General features: G+C 46.6%; 2 protein-coding genes across 2 annotated transcripts in view; both read right to left on the bottom strand.

Annotated features, from left to right (window-relative positions):
• Positions 1-21569, bottom strand: part of LOC101601907 (tubulin polyglutamylase TTLL13) — a 30241-nt gene extending 8672 nt beyond the window's left edge. The window contains exons 1-10 of the mRNA XM_004658193.2: positions 21513-21569; positions 8774-9050; positions 8453-8493; positions 6966-7084; positions 3910-4040; positions 3506-3662; positions 2980-3123; positions 2553-2638; positions 2014-2245; positions 1242-1426 (exon numbers count right to left, since the gene is read on the bottom strand). Coding sequence (XP_004658250.1) covers positions 1242-1426; positions 2014-2245; positions 2553-2638; positions 2980-3123; positions 3506-3662; positions 3910-4040; positions 6966-7084; positions 8453-8493; positions 8774-9039 — 1361 coding nt within the window. The 5' untranslated portion in view covers positions 9040-9050; positions 21513-21569. The remainder of the gene's footprint in view (positions 1-1241; positions 1427-2013; positions 2246-2552; positions 2639-2979; positions 3124-3505; positions 3663-3909; positions 4041-6965; positions 7085-8452; positions 8494-8773; positions 9051-21512) is intronic.
• Gdpgp1 (GDP-D-glucose phosphorylase 1) lies at positions 12818-21646 on the bottom strand. Its single transcript, XM_004658192.2, has 2 exons — positions 21513-21646; positions 12818-14454 (listed from the first exon to the last, which is right to left on the bottom strand). The coding sequence occupies exon 2, from the start codon at positions 14443-14445 to the stop codon at positions 13291-13293; it is 1155 nt and encodes a 384-aa protein (XP_004658249.2). The 5' UTR covers positions 14446-14454; positions 21513-21646; the 3' UTR covers positions 12818-13290.
• Positions 21647-21659: the final 13 nt, after the last annotated feature.

Raw genomic sequence — 21659 nt, 5'->3', positions numbered from 1 at the left:
AGCTCAATAAAAATATTTTAAAAATAAAAAACAGGACCCTCCCCCATAATCAAATAAAAAGGAAGAAAGGGGCTGGAGAGATGGCTTAGCAGTAGAGGCACTTGCCTGCAAAGCCTAAGGACCCAGGTTCAATTCTCCAGGTCCCACGTAAGCCAGATGCACATGGTGGCACATGTGTCTGGAGTTTGTTTGCAATGGCTGGAGGCTCTGGTGTGCCCATTCTCTGTCTCTCTCTCTCTTTATCTGCCTCTTTCTCTCTCTGTCTGTAGCTCTCAAATAAATAAATAAAAATGAATAATTTTTTTTAAAAATTCCTTTACTTGCATGTGTGTATACATATGTGTGGGCATGCCAAGGCCTCTTGCCAATGCAAATGAATGCTAGATGCTTGTGCCACTTGTGCCATTCTTTTACTTATGAGAGAGAGAGCGAGCAAGCGAGCGAGAGAGAGAGCGAGCAAGCGAGCGAGCGAGAGAGAGAGAAAGAGAGAATAGGTGTGCCTAGGTAACAAACTCCAGACGCATGTACCACCTGTGCACCTGGCTTTCGTGGGTCCTGGGGAGTCAAACCTAGGTCCTTTGGCTTTACAGGCAAGTAAGTGCCTTAACTGCTGTCTCTCCAGCCCCACCTGTACCACTTTTTACAGCCGATTTTTATGGAGATGGTTTGGGAATTGGACCCCAGGCCAGCAGGTTTTGCATACAAGCACCTTTACCCACTAAGCCAGCCTCCTGATGGCATTTTTTTTTCAAATTATTTTTTTTTATTAACAACTTCCATGATTATAAAAAATATCCCATGGTAATACCCTCCCTCCCCCCACTTTTCCCTTTGAAATTCCATTCTCCATTGTATCTCCTCCCCATCTCAATCAGTCTCTCTCATATTTTGATGTCATGATCTTTTCCTCCTCTTATGATGGTCTTGTGTAGATAGTGTCAGGCACTGTGAGGTCTTGAATATCCAGGCCATTTTATGTCTGGAGGGAGCACGTTGTAAGGAGTCCTACCCTTCCTTTGGCTCTTACATTCTTTCTACCACCTCTTCCTCAATGGACCCTGAGCCTTGGAAGGTGTGATAGAGATATTGCAGTGCTGAGCACTCCTGTCACTTCTTTCCAGCACCATGATGCCTTCTGAGTCATCCCAAGGTCACTGCTGATGGCATTTTTCTAAAGAACTTTCACTCTCAGGAAAGTAATAACAAAGAAGGTAAACTGGACAACTAAACACTAAACCAACCTGGCTTCTCGTGGCTGTTGGTGGCATTGAAAAAGCCGCTCCTTGACACGACGCTTGTCCTCCTCTATCACTTTCTTTTTGTCACAGCCCCGGAGGTTGACAAGGTTCATGGCATCACAGAGAAGTGCATCTTTCACCTCTCGATCCAGGCGGGAGTCTGTGGTGAAGCTTGGAGAATGGTTTACCTGCCAAGAGGAGTCATTACTGCCCATTTCTTAGATCACCTGAGCAGGTGGTGGTCTCTTAGACCTAACTGGCTGGTTGGGAAGAAACCTCTCCTTCCTGTGGCCTCAGCCAGCAAGGCTGGGTGCTTTGGCTTCCAAGGACATAGCACTCTGCAAAGAGATCCACCCAAACTACAGGCCAGTGAGAGATAATCAGCCTGGCTGCGGGTATAGTGGCCGTAAGGGAAAGGCCTACTCCAGGAGCATTGGGGATCCCAAACCTTGTCTGTTGTTTGTTTTATCTGGACTTTTGAAACAAGGTCTTATGTAGTCTAGGCTGGCCTCAAAATCACTATGTAGTGGAAGGCTGACTTTGAACTTCTGACTCTCTCAAGTGTTGGCATGTGCCACCAAGCCCAAACATGAATTGCTTTGGTAGAGGTCAAAGACCACCAGTATTTAACTCAGCAGGTTCTTCTGGTTCTTGCTCACCCCGGGGCTTCCCCCTGCCCATTCACCCTATTTCACACCACACACCACATGATTGCACTTTCCAAGGTGAGGCTATATGAATCTTGGCCTTGCCAAGCCCAGGAGAGAAACCTCACCTCCAGCAGCCAGGGCTTCAGCTTGTGGTCCAGCAAGATGTCAAAACCAAGGATCTCAAAGCAGGCACATGTACCTCCACTCAGATATTGGGGAAAACAGGTTCGGTAGTTGTGGCGAAGGACAGAGTGGGCTGAGATGATGGTTTTGATGATGATGTCCTCGATGTCCCCCCACAGCTCTCTGGGGTCATAGCTATGCTCTCGCAGCCAGACATTGAGTGTCGACAGCTTCCTATGAGGCCCAGTACTTAGAGGAAGACCACTTTCCATGCCAGCAGGGCCTGGCTGCAGGCAGGAGGCTCCCTGGTGTTAACCCCAATTCCAGGCCTGGGGACCCTTGGGCTTCAAAGAGCTGCTAGCAGGGATTCATTATTAGGGTATTTGTTGAATATGCCCTTTGAGCCCAAGCACAGGACAGGGTCTGCAAAGGCAGAGTTCCTGGGGAGATCAACCTCCCTAGAGCTGGCTGGGTTTCATGGGCTCCTGAGATTGTAAAACTAAGGGGCAGAGGAAGCAGGAGAAAACAAAGTAGGGGGTACCTCTTACTGCCCACAGCATCATCCCGAACAAAATTCTCATTGTGTTTGTTGATAGCATAGTTGGTAAGGTGCATGCAGACTTCCTCCTGTGAAGCGAGCAGCCCATGAGCTCACACTACCTCAGTGCGGCCCTCTTCTCCAGGCCTGAGTTCTTTCTTATTGCCCACCCCCTGTCCCAGGCTCGTATATTGCTTGGACCTCTTCACTAGTGATTTCCTTCTATATGATCCTGGGAAAGTGAGGGTGCTGGACAACTTCAGTGATAGCCTTTCCTCAGTCACCACCCAGTAAGTATTCTCCCCACAGCCAGGTAATGTGGGTCTCACTGGCTTCCTTATTTAGGATTGGGTGAAAAGTTTTCTGCCTCATGCTAGAAGCTCAACACTTATGGTAATGGAAAGAAAAGAGTGCCACTCTGCCGCCTCACCAGGTTATTATGACTGGGCTCCACATAGCGCATGGTAGCAAAACGGGCCAGGCCCTCCTCATACATGAAGATCCGGAGAGGGTCACAGGAAGTGATCAGAACATAGATTCTCATGTCAAACTTGAATCCATCAATGAGGAAGGGCTAAAAGCATGCACATCCAGAAGGAATAATAATGAACTTCTGAAGTGTTTAAGTAGGTGCACTATGCTGTGCTTCAAATACATAACTCATCAAATCCTCACAATAACCATATAAAGTAGTTACTATTTTTTTTTTCCCATTTAACAGTGAGGAATGAGGCAAGGAAAGGATAAGAAAACTGCCCAAGATCACATGTCTGGGAGGTAGAAAAACCGAGACTCAAATCCAGGCAGACTGGCTCTGAATCACAGCTCCACTTTGCTGCAGAATACTAGGGACAACAGAAGGGTGGGAGCCCATAATCAGCCTCTGCCCTGGCTTAGGAGACAAGACACCCCAGTGCAGGGAAGGAAGGGCCTGGTGGTCCAGAGGCAGCCTTCACCTTGGAGATGTACTGCTGGCAGATCATATGCTCTCCTGGCTTGATCTCCTTGGGGGTTCGGGTGATGAAGATCCCACGCCCCTGACAGCCACTATCTGGCTTGCAGATATAAGTGCGGGTTTTCCTCTGACGACCGTAGGACTGGAAGTCCCCATAGCTATGTGCAGAGAGAGGCTAGTCAAAAAATTTCTGTCCATTCTAGCTGCCCTGGGGCCCCGTGGCCATCTTCCTGCTATCTAGGCCATGCTTCTCTTGGAACACTCAGCCTCAGACCCACTTTGCTCTGAGCAGCTGAAACTTTCTTAGTCCTCTTTCATCCCTCTGAGACACGCCAGGTCACAAGACTAGAGGCTGGAGGGAGCTCAGACCCCTCATCCCGCCCCTCTTCCCGTTGGTTCACTCACTCTGCAGGGAGGCACCAGGTGCGCGGGAAGATGTTGTACTCCGTAGGGTAGAGCTTCTGCATGCGGTTGAGGTTCCGAGCCAGTAGATCTTTACGGCAGATTTCTGTCATGCCGGGGAAGTGGTTGATTTTCTGAAACAGAGCCAGTTGGTTATACTGCCCACCCTCCCACACACACACAGTAAGGGACATTTCCTGTGGCCAGGGCATCCGGGGAAACTGAGCAGGGGGACTGGGAAGATCAGGGAGAAGTGAAGGTCAGCAGGGTAAAAACAGGAAGATTTCTAAGGTGGGTAAGAAACCCCTCCATGGTCTCTACCCAACACATATCACAACATTGGGAAAGGAAGGGCAGCTAGAAGAGTTTGGAATAGCTATAACTTGGGGTATTCTAGCCACTTTCTCATAGTTCTCTGTCTGCCAGAAATAGGCCTATAAGAGCAATGATGCAGGCTGGGATGTAGCTCACTGGAAGATAGTTTGCCTAACATGCATGAGACCCTAGGTTCAATTCTCAGAACTCTCTCTCCTCCCCTCAAAAGAAAGAATAATGATGCATGACAGAACCAAAAAATAACAATGATTAATAAAAACTTCTTAAGTGGGGTGTGGTGGCAAACACCTTTAATCCCAGCACTTTGGAGGCAGAAGTAGGTGGATCGCTGTGAGTTCGAGGCCACCCTGAGACTACATAGTGAATTCCAGGTCAGCCTGGGCTAGAGCAAAACCCTACCTTTAAAAAAAAAAAGCTTCCTAGATACCGAGTCATCTCTAGTCCTCAGTATCCTCTTTTAACAAAGGAATATTTGCTACTCACATGTTTCTAAGGATTTAATGAAATAACAACATAAAAACACTTATTAGGGTCAGGAAGGTGGCTCAGTGAGTATAGGCATCACAAGCATCAAGGCCTGAAGAGGGACTGAGTTTGACCCTCAGTACCCATGCAAAAAGGAGGGTGTGGCCAGACAAACCTGAGGCCCAGACCTGAGGAGGCAGGGGTTGGGGGAACAGGCTTGCTGGTCAGCTGATCTGACAGAAATATGCCAGCTCCAGGTTCAGAAACTCTGTGTCAAGGAAGTAACACAGAAGAGCGCGAGAGGAGGACCCTTAACAGTCTCCTTTGACCTCCATATGTGTGTATATAGCACATACACACATCTGCACAAACATACAATAGCATGCCACATACTACGTGTATAACACACGTCAAAACAAGGAAAAAAAAAACACGAAACCTCAACAGTGTCTGACTAACGCACAGTTCTCAAAGCTGTTACTATTTCCCCCATCTGACTACTGCACTCTGCATGCCTTTTTTTTTTTTTTTTTCAAGGTAGGGTCTCACTGTAGCTCAGGCTGACCTGGAATTCACTATGGAGTCTCAGGGTGGCTTCGAACTCATGGCGATCCTTCTACTTTTGCCTCCTGAGTGCTGGGATTAAAGGTGTGCACCATCATGCCTGGCTTTTTTTTTTTTTTTTTTAAGTTTTTCAGCACTTAGCACCTGCTATCTCCCTGACTCCTCTCTTAAAGCTAGTTGTGTGACAGGTTACACTGTCCTCCATTCATCCCCGCCCCCCATATAAGCCTACAACTTAATTAGCCATGCAATGTACAATGACATTTCATTTAATGACAGACTACATGTGTGGTGGCCTATAAGATTATACCACCTAGTGACATCATAGACATCTGAGTTTTGTACACTTACGATGTTCTTATAATGAAGAAATCACCCACCAACTGACTCATTCTTTTTTTTTTTAGCAGAATTTTTTAAAAAATTATTTATTTATTTATTTATTTATTTGAGAGCGACAGACACAGAGAGAAAGACAGATAGAGGGAGAGAGAGAGAATGGGCGTGCCAGGGCTTCCAGCCTCTGCAAACGAACTCCAGACGCGTGCGCCCCCTTGTGCATCTGGCTAACGTGGGACCTGGGGAACCGAGCCTCCAACCGGGGTCCTTAGGCCTCACAGGCAAGCGCTTAACCGCTAAGCCATCTCTCCAGCCCTCATTCTTTATAACTGTATCTGTCACCATCATTAAGCTCTACATGGCTTCAGCAGGCAGGACCCCACACTCTTTTTGTTGTTGAGCCAGGCTGGCTTGAGACTCACCATCCCCCTGCCTCAGTTTGCTGAGTGCCGTTATTACAGTCTTGCACCCACTGCAGCCCCCACACCCAGACAGGATCTCATATAGCCCATGTTAGCCTTGAACTCTTGGTCTTCTTGCATCTACCTCCCAAGTGCTGGGATTATAGGAATGGCTTACCATGCCTGTCCCTCCCACATTGTCTCAAATAATACACACACACACACACACACATATATACACACATATATATGTATGTATATATTTGAGAGAGAGTGAGTCAGACACAGAGAGACAGACAGAAAGAGAGAATGGGCATGCCAGGGCCTCCAGCCTCTGGAAACAAACTCCAGATACATGCACCACCTTATGCATCTGGCTTACATGGGTCCTGGGGAATTGAACCTGGGTCCTCTGGCCTTGTGGGCAAGTGCCTTAACCACTAAGCCATCTCTCCAGCCCCCCTCCCCACATTGTCTCTGAATGGTTTTAAGACATTGAATTTATGGCTCTTGTTTTCTCTACTACCTATTTTGATTGTAGATGATGACTGGATCACTCAGCTGACCCTACTGTTAGCTTTTATTTTTTTATTTTTTAGATGCTGGGAATGGTACTCAACTCCTTGTGTATAACTTGGCAAGCACTCTACCACTTGAGCTATCTACCCCTAGCCCTCTGCTATTAGCTTTTACGGCGCCTCGTGCTCCTCTCCCAGAGATGGGCTCCACTTGCACTAGTGGAGGCTGGCTAGTCACAGATGCCCCAGGTAGAACAAATAATGTGCTCATCCAATACTTCCTTCAGGTGCCAGAAGACAGCCGAGAGGAGGGTATTTTTATTGGAGCAGAAGACCCTTGGAGTGGCCTTTCTCGTTTACAGAACAGAAAGTCTCAGGTGCCAGGGCAGAGAGAGTGGGAGTGCTCATTTTGAATCTTGGGCCAGGACATTGGTACCTGAAACCTCTTCATGTCCATGACTCGTTCCAATGAGACAGAACAGTCTGTCCAGTACACAGTCCATTCTTCATCCTCTCTTACCTCCTTCAGGCCACACATTTGGGCTGCCCGGCGCACTGTAGAAATAAAGAGATCAGTGCTGCCAGTCTGGGCTCCAGCCACGAGCCCTAGAACTCTAGCTGGATCAGGGAAGGAACAGACTTGACCAGAGAGCAGAATGAAAAGGGAGGTGGTTCTTACCTTAGCATCTAAGTTTCCAAGTTCATGAGGCTGTCAGGCCCTTTCAAGATACGTGGTGGAGAAGACAAGAGCCAGGCCCTCTGCTCCTCTCCGTCAGGACAGTCTCTGGCCTGCACAGCTGACTCGAGGTAGGGACTGCACTGACATTTAACCTCTGGATGGTCCCTTGCATAGATGCCAATGGAGAGGAGAGGCAAGGAAGAAGAACCCTAACCTAGCTATGGGTTTATTTTTAATTGTTAAACCAAATTCTTGGGACAAAACAAAACAAAAAACACCATTGTTTTGTTTTTGTGGTGCTAGGGATTAAACCCAGGGCACATGCCAGTGCAAGTGCTCTGTCACTGAGCTATAACCCTCAACTCTTCAAAAACATTGTTTTGGGGGCTGTAGAGATAGCTTAGTGGTTAAGGCGCTTGCCTACAGAGCCGAAGAACCCAGGTTTGAGACCCCAGGACCCACATAAGCCCAATGCACAGGGTGGCGCATGTGTCTGGAGTTCGTTTGCAGTGGCTGAAGGCCCTGGCGTGCTCACTCTCTATCTGCCTCTTCCTCTTTCTGTCTCTCAAATAAATAAAAACAAACAAACAAACATTGTTTTAACTTTTCTTTGAGTCTGCTAAAATCTAGGAAAGGTAGAGTAAAAATGACTTTGATGACTTTTTTTTTTTCAAGATAGGGTCTCACTCTAGCTTAGGCTGACCTGGAATTCACTATGTATTCTCAGGGTGGCCTTGAACTCATGATGATCCTCCTACCTCTGCCTCCCAAGTGCTGGGACTAAGGGTGTGTGCCACTGTGCCCTATTTCTTTTCTTTCTTTTTTTTGGGGGGGGGGGAGACATAGTCTCATGTAGCTCAAACTGGCCTCAAACTCTGTGTGTAGCCCAGGATGACCTTGAACTTTGAATCTTCCTGCCTTTGTCTGTGCCCAGTTTATGTAGCACTGGAGAGTAAACCCAGTGTCTTATGCATGTTAGGCAAGCACTCTATAACTAAGCTACATGCCAGCCCCCTATGTTTTCTTGTTAGCTAATCATGGGGATACTCTCCCCTGTGGTAACATTAACTTCCAACTACATCTCAGCAACCAGTGGCTGATCCAGGGTCACCTAGGAACCTCAGTGTAGGCTCCATTCCTTCTAGGTAGCATTCAAGATCTGGGAGCTTGCTTGATTGGAACTCTGTCCCCTGGTTAATAGACCTCACAGACACAGTGGTGTGAGTGATGTGCCCAGTGCTTACCACTTTCATACTTGCAGTTGGTCAAGTTGATGGCCAGGGGTCTGGAACAGAGAAAGACCAGAAATCAGGCAAGAGTAGGAAGGAAGGACAGAGCTAGGACAGCCAGGCACCCAGATGAAGAGATAACCAACAAATTCACGACAGCAATCCTAGCTCAGCCTTCTCCGCGCTGGGATTACGGGTTTGGCATAAGGCCTGGCTCTCCTCTCCTCTTTTGGAGTCTAAATTGAAGAGCTTAGGACCTAACCTATCAATGCCTATGAGAGGCCAAAGGGTGAGAGTCTCTGGACCCAGGCTGATGAGGGGTTCAGGCAAAGATACCTGCGTTTCCGCTTTCTCTTTCTCCTCCCAACTTCTACATCAACTGGGTCGGTTGCAGCTATGATTTTCTTTGGAAATTTCTTGGTTACAATGGATAAGGTAACCCCACTCTCAAATTCCTTATAGGAGTCCGCCTTTGCAACGGGTTGCTGCGAAGAGTTAGAAGGGGTGGTAGCGTCCTCTTTAACACACTCCTCCTCAGATTCCTCTTCCTCAACATAGTCTTCTTCCTCAGATTCATTGGTCTTACAGGTACTCGGCTCCATCCTCTTACATTCTAAGGGTGGAAGTGAAATATTTATCAGAAATCCACCCGAAGCAGAAAGGAATGTTGTTGTTGCCCCTTCAGAACAATTCCCTCTGTGGAACAGGATATTTCCAAGTAGTGTGGAGTGGGGAAAATGGGTGCATGAGATGGCTGGCGAGATGTAGGGTCCCTGACTCGACTAAAAAAGTCCCAGGTATCTCGGCTCACACTGGCCCATACAAGAACACATTGCTGTGCATGCAGGAGGAGGCGGCGGGAACCATGACCACCGCTCGTTCCTTTTGTTCCTGTGTGGGAAGAGAGCTGTGGGGGATCTTTGTTTAAAATACAGCGGAGGATCAAAGGCCCTTCTTTCCCATGCCAGGATTCGGTCTCCCCATGTGTATACACCGGGGTCAGGCGCCTGAAGGCTAAGACCCTCGGGCTCTGTTGGCAAACAGGGAGCCAACGGCCGACGTTGCCCACCACGGTTTCGAGGACAGCTGAGGGGCTGCTGAAGCTGCCCCTAGCGGCCAGGGGCTGGGCTCAGCGGCTCGCTCATGGCCGCCCCTCGCCCGCTGCGCCTCCTCCCGGGCGTTGCTGGGCTTCCGGGACCGTCTCTTCGTTCCACAGGACAGTCGGACCCCGCCGTCGCGAGGGGGAGCCCGCTCCCCCTCTATGTTAATTCCTAGCTCGCAGATGCTGGCGGCGGCGGCGCCTCCTTAAGAAAACTGATGACCGCCTCCGTCGCCATGGACACGAAGGCGGCTCCCATTGGAGTAGCGTTCGGCCGGTGGGCGTGGCGTTCCTAGAAACCACACCCACTTGGAGGCCTGGCGCTGCTTGCTGATGGCTTTTTCCAGGTTGGGCTGACGGTGCGAAAGACGTGCAACTCGCTGTGCATTGTGGGGTTTGTAGTCCTTCCGCTTTGGCACCAGCGGGTTAAAATTTACACCCTGTCTTTCCTTGAACCAAAGGGCTAAGAAGGCTGTGTTGGGGACAAATTACTGCTTGCAATTCGTCTGTATTTTAAAAATCATGCTATATGTGCACAGTTTACACCCTCATCAGGGACAGCCCTGAGACATGTCCCTTCCAAAAAATGCAGCTCTATCAACCGAAATAAGACTTCATTGCCCTGTCACTTATCACCTCCTGCAGCTGACATTAACCTTTAACTTTGAATTCTGCTAGCTACCGCCACAAAACGCAACCCTGTCACTCATTATTCATTAAAAAAACAAAACAAAACATTTATTCTGGCCGGGCGTGGTGACGCACGCCTTTAATCCCAGCAGAGGTAGGGGGATTGCCGTGAGTTCAAGGCCACCCTGAGGCTAGAGTAAATTCCAGGTCAGCCTGGGCTAGAGTGAGACTTTACCTCGAAAAAAAAAAAATTAATTCCGTTTTTTAAGAAGACAACCTGCGGAGTGTGGTGGCGCACGACTTTAATCCCACTGCTCGGGAGGCACAGGTAGGAGGATCACCATGAGTTCAAGGCCATCCTGAGACTACATAGTAAATTCCAGGTCAGCCTGGTCTTGAGCAAGACCCTATCTCAAAAAAAAAAAAAACAAAAATAAAAAAATCAGACATGTTGCCAGCTGTGGTGGCGCACGTTTTTAATCCCAGCATTTGGGATACAGAAGTAGGATCGCTGAGTTCGGAGCCAGTTTAGCAATGAAATTTTGTTTTTGCAAGCAAGCACTTTTAACCACTGAGCCATTGTATTATGTGTATAGATATCGGGCTGGAGAGATGCATCAGTGGTTAAGCTGCTTGCCCACAGAGCCAAAGGACCCAGGTTCAACTTCCCAGGACACATGTAAACCAGGTCTGCAGTGGCTGGAGGCCCTGGTGTGCCTATATGTGTGTGTGTATATATATAAAAAATATGTATATATTTGCATGTGCATCTGTGTGTGTGTGCACGCTGCAAACAAATGCCAGACTGAACCACTTTATTAATTTACTTGTTTTGGTTTTTCGAGGTACCACTCTAGCCCAGGCTGTCTTGGAATTCACTAAGTAGTCTCAGGGTGGCCTTGAGCTGTCAGCGATCCTCCTGCCTCTGCCTCCCAAGTGCACCACCACACCCAGTTCAGCCACTTCTTGCATCCATCTTTACATGAGTGGCTTCAGAATTGAACCTGGGCTGGCAGGCTTTGCAACCAAGTGCTTTTAATCATTGACCCATCTTCTCAGCCTCATGTTTTTGGTTCTCTTTATTTAGACAGGGTCTTGCTATGTGGTTTAGGCTGAGTTTGGTCTTGTGGCAAACCTGCCTCCACCCCCAAGTGGGAGATTACAGGTGCATGTCGCCTGGCCTGACTCGGCAAGTTTTTAAAATAATTTTTTAAATAAATAAGTTGTTTTGAAAGTTTCTTTGTTTTTATTTAGACAGAAAGGGACAGGGAGAGAGAGGAGAGAAAAAGAGATAGGAGAGAAAGAGAGAGAGAGAATATGGGTGCACCAGGGCCTCTCACTAGCCATTGCAAATGAACTCCAGACACATGCCACTTTGTGCATCTGGCTTATGTGGGACCTGGAGAATTGAACCTGGGTCCTTAGGCTTCACAGGCAAGCACCTTAACCACTAAGCCAACTCTCCAGACCTCAGCAAGAGATTTTTAAATATCTCCCAGATTGACTCAGTTGCAGGCTTTGTTCTAGATTTACTGGGAAGCCTACATCATGAGGAACCGAGAAGTTCCTAGGAAAGATCCCAGGAGGACACTACTCATCATGGGAGCTGCTGACTGAGGAGAGAAGCTCACAACCATACATTGTCCCAGCTTAGATTCTGGCTTCTATTGGCTGCCCGACCTTGACCTTGGATGAGTAAGCCCCCATCCCTCCATTTTATAAGCAAGCACCTTTAACCACAGAGCCATCTCTCCAGCCCGTCCCTCCACTGTGTTAAGGGAAGCATTAAAGGCACCACCTGGATTTCACTATGTACTCTCAGGGTGGCCTTGAACTCACGGCTATCCTGGATTAAAGGCGTATGCCACTGTGCCTGGCCTTGAATTCACTACTCCTAGCAGATCACACCTTCAAAGCTGATGACACTGATTTCACATTAGATGATGAGAAAGGTCATTAACTCTGATTGGGACCTGGAAGAAAAGTCAAGCTGAATTTTCAGGGGATGAAGAAGGCCTATAAAGTAAGAAGGGACAAAGAAATAGAAATCAGTGATGGGTAAAGCCAGGTGTGGTGGCAGGAACCTGGCACCCCAGCTACTTGGGAGGATAGGATAGATCCCAGGAGTGTGAGGCCAACATCAGCAACATAGCCAGACCCTATCTATTTATTTAAAAAAAAAAAAAGTTGTGCTGGAGAGATGGCTTAGCCATTAAGGTGCTTGCCTGTGAAGCCGAATGAACCAGAACCCATGGAAGCCAGATGCACACGGTGGCGCTTGCATATGGAGTTTGTTTGCAGTGGCAAGAGGCCCTGATATTCCTATTCTCTTCCTCTTTCTCTCATAAATAAAAATAAATATTTAAGGGCTGGAGAGCTGGCTTAGTAGTTAAGGTGCTTGCCTGCAAAGCCAAAGGACCTTGGTTTGATTCCCTAGGACTCATGTAAGCCAGATGCACAAGGTGGCACATGCAACTGGAGTTTATTTGCCAATGGCTGAAAGCCTGGCGTGCCCATTCTCCCATTCTCTCTCCCACTTCCCCTCTCTCAAATAAATAAATAAAAATAAAATATTAAAAAATAACTATTTTAAAAAATTCAAGTCAGGTGTGGTTGGTACAAGCTTGTAATCCCAGCACTTGGGAGGCAGAGGTAGGAGGATCACCATGAGTTCAAGGCCAGCCTGAGAATACATAGTGAATTCCAGGTCAACCTGGGCTAGAGCAAAACCTTGCCTTGAAAAACAAACAAACAAAAATCAGTGGTGGGCAAAGGAGGTACAGCAAAGATAAGTGAGGAAGTAGCAGTAATCGCTCCATGACAGACACATTTATGAACTGTCAGAGTCAAGAACAGGTCCATATATCAAGTCAGGAGCGTGAATTCAACTCTCACTCTTGCTACCCTTGGAGCTTGTCTAAGAGGTGAGAAGAAGCAGAAACATCCATGAGAACACATGTACTGGCTTTACAATTCCCTTCACAAGAGCCCACTAATTAGTTTCCTTTATCCTTCTTAGACTAAGAGAAGCAGGAAGGCAGTCATAGAAAGAAATGCCCAAATGGCCATGAGGAATACCCCTAGGGAAAGGGCCTCAGATCAGAGAGCAGATCCTGGAGAAAGATCACAGTTCTTCTGGGACCATTAGAGCCAACAGAGCTGCCTGCACATCATCTGCCTGGTCCTGGGGCAGCAGACAGTCCTGAATGAGAGCCACGGCCACTTCCTCCGTCAAGCTGCTGAAATCTTGAGACGTCTTGACAGGGAGGTGTCCAGCCAGCTCGCACAGGGCAACATTGAAAGCCCCACTTTCCTTTATTCCAAAGCTGGACTTCCGGGCCCACAGAATTACCCGGACTCCTGTGAGGGGCGAGGAAGGTGATGGCTTTCCAGGTGGAGATCCTCGGGTTATAAACAAGTTGTGTGCAATCTCATGGTCACTCAGATAGTCAGTTGCCCGGCATACCCTGCTAATCAAGGATTCCAAGTCAGGCCCTGACCCACTGGTGTAAAAGAGGAAGCCAGGGGCTGGGAAGGCCTGCAGCAGATGCATATGGCCCTCTGGATCCAGGGGTGTGCTTGGTGCCCCCTCCACGGGCAGTCTGTGAGCCAGGTAATAGCCATGCAGGTGAAGGTGGTTCACAGAGGCCAAGCCCCCCAGGCTGTTGAAGCCCACCCGGAAGCCAGGGTGCAAGCTTAGTAGCACAGCCTCGAGCCCCGCTCGCAGCACACCAGGTAGCAGGCGTTGAGGGTGCCCCCGAGCAGGCTCAGGAACCAGCAGCACATGGCCCCACTCCAGGGGGCTGACATTAATTACCACTAGAATGTCCTCTTGCTCAAGAACAGCCTGGCCATTTGGCTCCGGGTGCAGACGGAAGAGGACCTCTCCAGGTCGGATTTTATTGAAGTTAAACTGTTCAGGATCAAAGGCCTGTCTCACACTCTTGATGTTCTGAGGTTGCCTCCTCTGCACCCCTCGTTCTATATTCAGCTGAGCTACAAACCCCACAGAACCTGGGAGGATTCGGGTCTGCAGTTCCCCCAGGCGGTAGCGAAACAACCCCAGCTCCACTCGCTGCCTCCAGGCGGAGAGAAGGGCAGAGTCAAAGCGAGACACTGGCAGTGTGTCCAGGGCGCCGGGTGCATTCCTGGGCCAGTGAATCCCTTCCATAGTGAGTTCCTTCTGCCCATAGACAAAGTCAGGGATGCCTTGCTTTTCCCAGTCCTCAGGGTTTGGAGGGAGCAAATAGGAAGTTTCCTTTGACTCAACAACAGCCATGAAGTTGACCTGAAACAATCGTATAACTTGAAAGATACATAAATACATGAGAGTAGCCCACTTTAAAATATTTTTATTCTCAAATAGCCTATTTTTTGTTTTTAATATCTATATCTACCTATCCATATATCTTTGGTAAAATATTTAGAAAAGAGAGAAATTGTTCAGCCTGGGCTAGTGAGACACTACCTTGAAAAATCAATAATATATATACACACACACACATATATGTGGCTGGACAGACAGCTTAGTGGTTAAGTAGGTTTGCCTGGGAAGCCAAAGGACCCAGGTTCAATTCCCAAGGGCCCACATAAGCCAGATGGGCAAGGTGATATATAAATCTGGAGTGTTTCTTTGTAGCACCTGGAGGCCTTGACATGCCCATTCTCTCTTACTCTATGTATATCTTTCTCAAATAAATAAATAAAAGTTATATATATGGCTGCAGAGTGGTTTAGTGGTTAAGGCACTTGTACTTGTCTGGGACACTTAAAGACCCAGGTTCAATTTCCCAGAACCCAAGTAAGCTAGATGCACATTGTGGCATATGCATCTGGAGTTCGTTTGTAGTGGCTGGAGGCCCTGGTATACCCATTCTCCCTCTCTCTCAAATAAATAAAAATTTACATATGTGTATGTGTATATGTGTATACACACACACACACACACACGTAGAGGGGGGGAGGGAGAGTGAGCGCGAGAGCGAGAGAGCATGAGAGCACGTACACGCCAGGTGTGATGGTGTATGCCATGAAGCCCAGTATTTGGGGAGGCAGAGGTAGGAGGATCCCTGTGAGTTCAAGGCCATCCTGAGACTATATAGTGAATTCCAGGTCAGCCTGGGCCAGAGTGAGACCCTACCGTGAAAAACCAAAATAAATAATATACACACACACATATATATACACATGCATTACATACATATATATTGCTGGGCCTCAGGGTGCATGCTTGTAATCTAAGGACTTGGGAGGCTGAGGCAGGAGGGTCATAAGAGCATGGCCAAAATGGGCTACACAGTGAGATTGTTTCTCCTCACAAATGGAGTCATTACTCAGTAGATTGGCTTCTCAATTTGGGTTCCTTCAGTTCTGCTGGTCCAGACACTTCACACACCCACATTAGGAAAGAAAGAAAGAAAGAGAGAGAGGGGGGGGGGGAGAAAGAAAGGAGGGAGGGAGGGAGGGAGGGAAGAAAGGGAGAAAGGAGGAGGCATAAAGATCAAATAAAATGACATATCAAAGTCAACCAAACATTTAATGGGTATAGAGTTTAGTTTTTCAAAATGGAAGATTCTGGGAACTAGTTACACAACAATGTCAATGTACTTATTGGTCTGGACTCTTAGACATGGTGAAGATAGTAAATTTTATGTTATATGTGGCTTTTTGTTTTTGGTTTTTCAAGGTAGGGTCTTATTCTAGCCCAGGCTGACCTGGAATTCACAACATAGTCTGAGGCAGTACTTGAACTCACAGTGATTCTCCTACCTCAACTTCCTAAGTGCTGAGGTTAAAGGTGTGTACCACCACGTCTGGCTATGTGCTTTATTTTATTTTTTGGTTTTTTGAAGTAGGGTCTTGCTCTAGGCCAGGCTGACCTGGAATTCACTCTGTAGTCTCAGGGTGGCCTTGAACTCAGTGATCCTCCTACTTGTGTCCCCCAAGTGCTGGGATTAAAGGCGTGCGCCACCATGTCTGACTATTTTGTTAGTTTAGTTCGTTTTAATCTTTATTTATTTGTTTACTTATTTGAGAGAGAGAGAGAGAATAGTGCATCAGGGCCTCCAGCCACCACAGACCAACTCCAGATGCATGCACCACCTTGTGCATATGTCTTATGGGGGTCCTAGGGAATCGATCCTCGGTCCTTTGGCTTTACAGCCAAACACCTTAACCACTAAGCCATCTCCCCAAACCTATGTGCTTATGTTTTTTAACCACAAAGATTTTTAAAAATCAAGGATAATTTTTACATTATAATTTTTCTGTGGTGTTTTGAGATGGAGTCTTGATATATAAACCAAGCTGGCCTGGAACTCGCTATGTAGCCTAGGCTAGCCTTGAACTTGAGGCAATCCTCTTGCTTCATCTTCCCAAGTGTGAGCCACATCTACCTTATTCCTAAATTATTCCATTAAAAGTAAGGGCTGAAAAGATTGTTTAACAGTCAAGGCATTTGCCTGAAAAGCCAGGGTTCAATACTCTAATACCTACATAAAGCCAGATGCACAAAGTGATAAATACATCTGGAATTCTTTTGTAGCTAGGGGCCCTGGTGCACTTATTCTCTCTCTCTCTCTGCTTGCAAATAAAGAAATAAATATTGAAAAAAAATTTTTTTTTCAAGGTAGGGTCTTACTCTAGCCCAGGCTGACCTGGAATTCACTATGGAGTCTCAAGGTGGCCTCAAACTCATGGCAATCCTCCTACCTGGGCCTCCCAAGTGCTGGGATTAAAGGTGTGTGCCACCACACCTGGCACTGAAAAAATTATTTTTTTTAAAAAAAGTAAGTTTCAGACAATCCCAGCACTCATGAGGCAGAGGTAGGTGTATTACTGAGTTCAAGGCCAGCCCAGGACTACAGAATGAATACCAGCCTTAATGCCTCCCCATCCCACAAAAAAGTAAGATTTAGATGTTTCTTCAAAGATGCATAAATGGCCAACAAACATTTAAGAAGATGTTCAGCACCACTAATCATTAGAGAAATATAAATCAATAAAAGCAAAACAAAACAAGATGGATGTTATCAATAAAACAGTGCTGGCAAAAATGTGGAGAAACTGGAACTCTTATTGGTGGAAATTTAAAAAGATGTTGTCAGTATAATAAACAAAAACAATATGCATTTCCTCAAAAAACGAAAATAAAACTAAAACTGGTCCTGGTAATGAAGTCCTATAATCCCTATTACTTCAGAGGCTGAAGCAGGAGACTCACAAGCTCAAGGCCAGCCTGGACAACTTAGTGAGACCTTGTCTCAAATAAAATGTGGTAAAAAGGGGGTATGACTGGGCGTGGTGGTACAATACCTTTAATCCTAGCACTTGGGAGGCTGAGGTGGGAGGATCACTGTGAGTTCAAGGCCAGCCTGAGACTAATTCCAGGTCCAGCCTGGACTAGCAAGACCTTACCTCGAAAAACAAAAACAAAATTAAACAAAAGCTCTTTGTGTGTGTGTGTGTGTGTGTGTGTGTGTGTGAGAGAGAGAGAGAGAGAGAGAGAGAGAGAGAGAGAGAGAGAGAGAGGGGGAGAGAGAGAGAGAGAGGGGAAGAGAAAGAGTAACTCAGTGGTAGAGCATTTACCTACCATGATTTACCAATATTATCCTGGCAGAATTCTATAATTCTTTCTTCTGATTGGAACACAGTAAGTGGGAGGTGGGTGGATTTGGATCTGAGAGGAAGTTGGAGGCTGGGCCAAAGGAGCTGCAGGGCTCTATCCATCACTGTCATAGATTTGGATTTTATTTTATTTTTTATTTTTTTGTTTTTTTGAGGTAGGGTCTCACTCTGGTCCAGGCTGACCTGGAATTAACTCTGGAGTCTCAGGGTGGCCTTGAACTCACAGCGATCCTCCTACCTCTGCCTCCCGGGTGCTGGGATTAAAGGTGTGCGCCACCACACCCGACAGATTTGGATTTTATTATAAATGGTTAAATAATTCACTGGAAGGTCTGAAGCAGACAAGTCACTGGGTATTTTTCTTCCTCCTCATCCTCCATTATTATTATTATTATTATTATTGTTTTTTTGAGGTATGGTCTAATTCTAGTCCAGGCTGATCTGGAATTCTCTATGTAGTCTCAGGGTGGCCTTGAACTCACAGCAATCTTCCTACCTCTGCCATCCAAGTTCTGAGTTTAAAGGCATGTGCCACCATGCCCGACTTTTTTTTTTAATTTTTTTTGTTTGTTTTTATTTTTACTTATTTGAGAGCAACAGAGAGAGAGAGAGAGAGAGAGAGAGAGAGAGAGAGAGAGGGGCAGATAGAGAGAATGGGCATGCCAGGGCCTCCAGCCACTGCAAACCAAACTCCAGACACGTGTGCCCCCTTGTGCATCTGGCTAACGTGGGTCCTGGAGAATCGAGCCTCGAACCGGGGTCCTCAGGCTTCACAGGCAAGCGCTTAACCGCTAAGCCATCTCTCCAGCCCCCAACTTTTTTTTTTTCTTTCAAGGTATGGTCTCACTCTAGCTCAGGCTGACCTGGAATTCACTATGTAGTCTCAGGGTGGCCTTGAACTCATGGTGATCCTCCTACCTCTGCCTCTGAAGTGCTGGGATTAAAGGAGTGTGTCACCATGCTCAGACTTTCCCTGGCTATTTTTAAAAAATATTTTATTTATTTACTTGCAAGGGGGGAGACAGAGAGAGAATGGACATGCCAGAGCCTTTAGACACTACAAACAAACTACAGATGCATGTGCCACATTGTGCATCTGGCTTTATATGGATACTGTTGAATCAAACCTTGTTTTTTAGGCTTTGCAGGCAAGTGCCCCAACTGCTAAGCCATCTCTCCAGCCCATCTTTTTTTTGGATCTGACTTTTTATTGGTTGGCTCAGCTATAGGGAAATACCTTTAACAAAAGCACATAAACAATATGGAGAATGCTTAACAAAATGGAGTTCCTATGGTCAGCTTACAAAATGGAGTTTTTATGGTTAGCTTAGTCCTTTCATCTAGTTATAGGAATTAATGAGTCAATGAGAATAATCAAGCAAAATCCACTTCAGAGACAGGGAGAGAGCCTTCATTCATGCGCAGACCTCTGCTGGCTAACGCTAAAACTGACAGAGGCCCTGAACTCGGATTGGGTTAGACTTGTATACCTTTAAAACAATCCTTGGTCTTGGGAGGTAATATGATCAGCCCATCTTTTTTATTTTTACTTTAAATCTTTGTGTGTGAATATGGGCGTGTGTGCTCAACAGCACACATGTGGAGGTCATAGACAGATAACCTTGGGTGCTGGTCCTTGCCTTTACTTTGAGGCAGGGTACTTTGTTGTTGTTATTTTTTGAGACAGGGTCTCTAGCCCAGGCTGACCTGGAATTCATTATGTAGTCTCAAGCTGGTCTTGAACTCACAGCAATCCTCCTACCTCAGTCTCCCAAGTGCTGGGGTTCAAGGCAGGTGACACCATGCCGGGAAAGGCAGTGAATCTTATTGGTCAATGCTGCATATGTCAGGCTAGCTGGCCTACGAACTTCTGGGAATTCTCGTTTCAACCTCCCACTTGCCATAGGCGGCCTGAGATTATAGATACAAATGCTACAGCAGCTGGCTTTAACAGCTGTCATGTTTGCACAGTGTGTGCTTTGCTTTTCCCTACTGAGTCATCTCCCAAGCTTCCCCTACTCTTGTGGCCATATAAGCTGAGGGTGACTGATGGCAGAGTTGGCAGCAGGGACAGGGGATGTCAAGTTATGTTTTGGACTCTAAACATGGCCTCTTGAGATGTTGGCTATAGGGAACTGAAGGAACAAGAAGAAATGAACTGACCTGGCTTCAAGATCTAGGTACATGGTTGTGTCATTCAGAAAGGGGAAGAAGCGAAGGGGATGGGAGAAAGAATTCCACTAAGGAAGACAGGATTCAGAAGCCCCAATTTTTTTTATTTGTTTTGAGACAAAGTCTCATGTAGCCAAGGCTAGCCTCAAAGACTTGCTCCTCCAGTATCCATTTTCCAAGTGCTAGGATGATAAGTGTGTGACATCATGCTCAGCTAAGAGTCTAATTTTGATTCTGGAGTTTGAGATGCAGTCTGGGTACCCAAGTAGTATGGGCAGCTGAATAGTCAAGCCTGGAGGTTAAGGATGAGGTCTGGGTTACATTACATATTTGAAAATCTATACAACACTTAAAAGCCAGGAGCTATGCGCTAAAGAGATGGCTTAGCTGTCAACAGGTTTGCCTGTGAAGCCTAAAATACCAGGCTCGATTCTCCAGGCCCCACATAAGCCAGATGCACAAGGTGGCACATGCATCTGGAGTTCATGTGCAGTGGCTCAAGGCCCTGGTGTACTCATTCTCTTTCTTCTTCTTCCTCCCTTTCTCTTTGTCTCAAATTAAAATGACCAAAAAAAAAAAAAAAAAGCCAGGAGCTAGGACCAAGATTACATCAAAAGGTTTTTAAAAACTAAACAGGGGGGCTGGAGAGATGGCTTAGCGGTTAAGCACTTGCCTGTGAAGCCTAAGGACCTTGGTTCGAGGCTTGATTCCCCAGGACCCACGTTAGCCATATGCACAAGGAAACGCACGCGTCTGGAGCTCCTTTGCAGTGGCTGGAAGCCCTCGCACGCCCATCGCTCTCTGCCTCTTTCCTTCTCTCTCTCTCTCTCTCTCTCTCTCTGTTGCGCTCAAATAAATAAAAATAAAACATAAAAAATTAAAAAAAAAAAAACTAAACAGGGTGTGATGGCTTTAATCCCAGCACTCAGAAGGCAGAGGTAGGATTGCTGTGAGTTTAAGGCCATAGTGAATTCCAGGTCAGCCTGGGCTAGATGGGGAACTCTGCCTTGAAAAATCAAAAAAAAAAAAAAAGTTTAAAATATGAATAAAGACATATGGATCAATAGAATGTGGCTATATCATTTTAATATCGGTTAAAGCAAATTAATATGCAAAAAGCATTGTATAGTAATAAGAAAAAGGAACACTTTATGGTGACAAATCAGTGATGATCACCTAACAAGTTAAACATCTAGGAAACAGGAGAGGAACCTCATCAGAAAAACCAAGAGAAAGGGAATACTGGTTGCATGTCTGTCTTGTGCCAGGCCTGGGTGAGTTCCAAATCCATGCAACCAACCTTCACAAGCACTGACGTGGCTATATCCTCGTCCAGAATGGACGTGCTGTGGCTTGGATTCCAGCTTTTCCATTCACCATCGATACAACCTTTGAGCCACTAGGATCAAGTGCGTTGCGGATGGAGTCAAAGAAGGCATGTCAGCTCTAAATGGAGAGCTGTGAACGAGAACGACCCCCATACCTGCACACGTCACTGAAACTACCTGGCCCTACGTCTATCTCCACGTCTGTACAATGCGAGCCTACCTTGTCCGCTGTTCCAGAAAGGGAGATAACTTAGGTACAAAGCTTGACATTCAGCGGGTCCTCAGTAAACAGCTTCAAGAGACAACAAGATACGTTATTTCTGGAAGAGGTGGCACGGGACGAAGGGGGTGCTGTAGCTGGGGGATC

Source organism: Jaculus jaculus, chromosome 3, assembly GCF_020740685.1.
Source record: "Jaculus jaculus isolate mJacJac1 chromosome 3, mJacJac1.mat.Y.cur, whole genome shotgun sequence".
Taxonomy (NCBI): domain Eukaryota; kingdom Metazoa; phylum Chordata; class Mammalia; order Rodentia; family Dipodidae; genus Jaculus; species Jaculus jaculus.
Note: the sequence above shows the minus strand (reverse complement) of the source record. Positions and strands in the feature narration are given on the sequence as shown.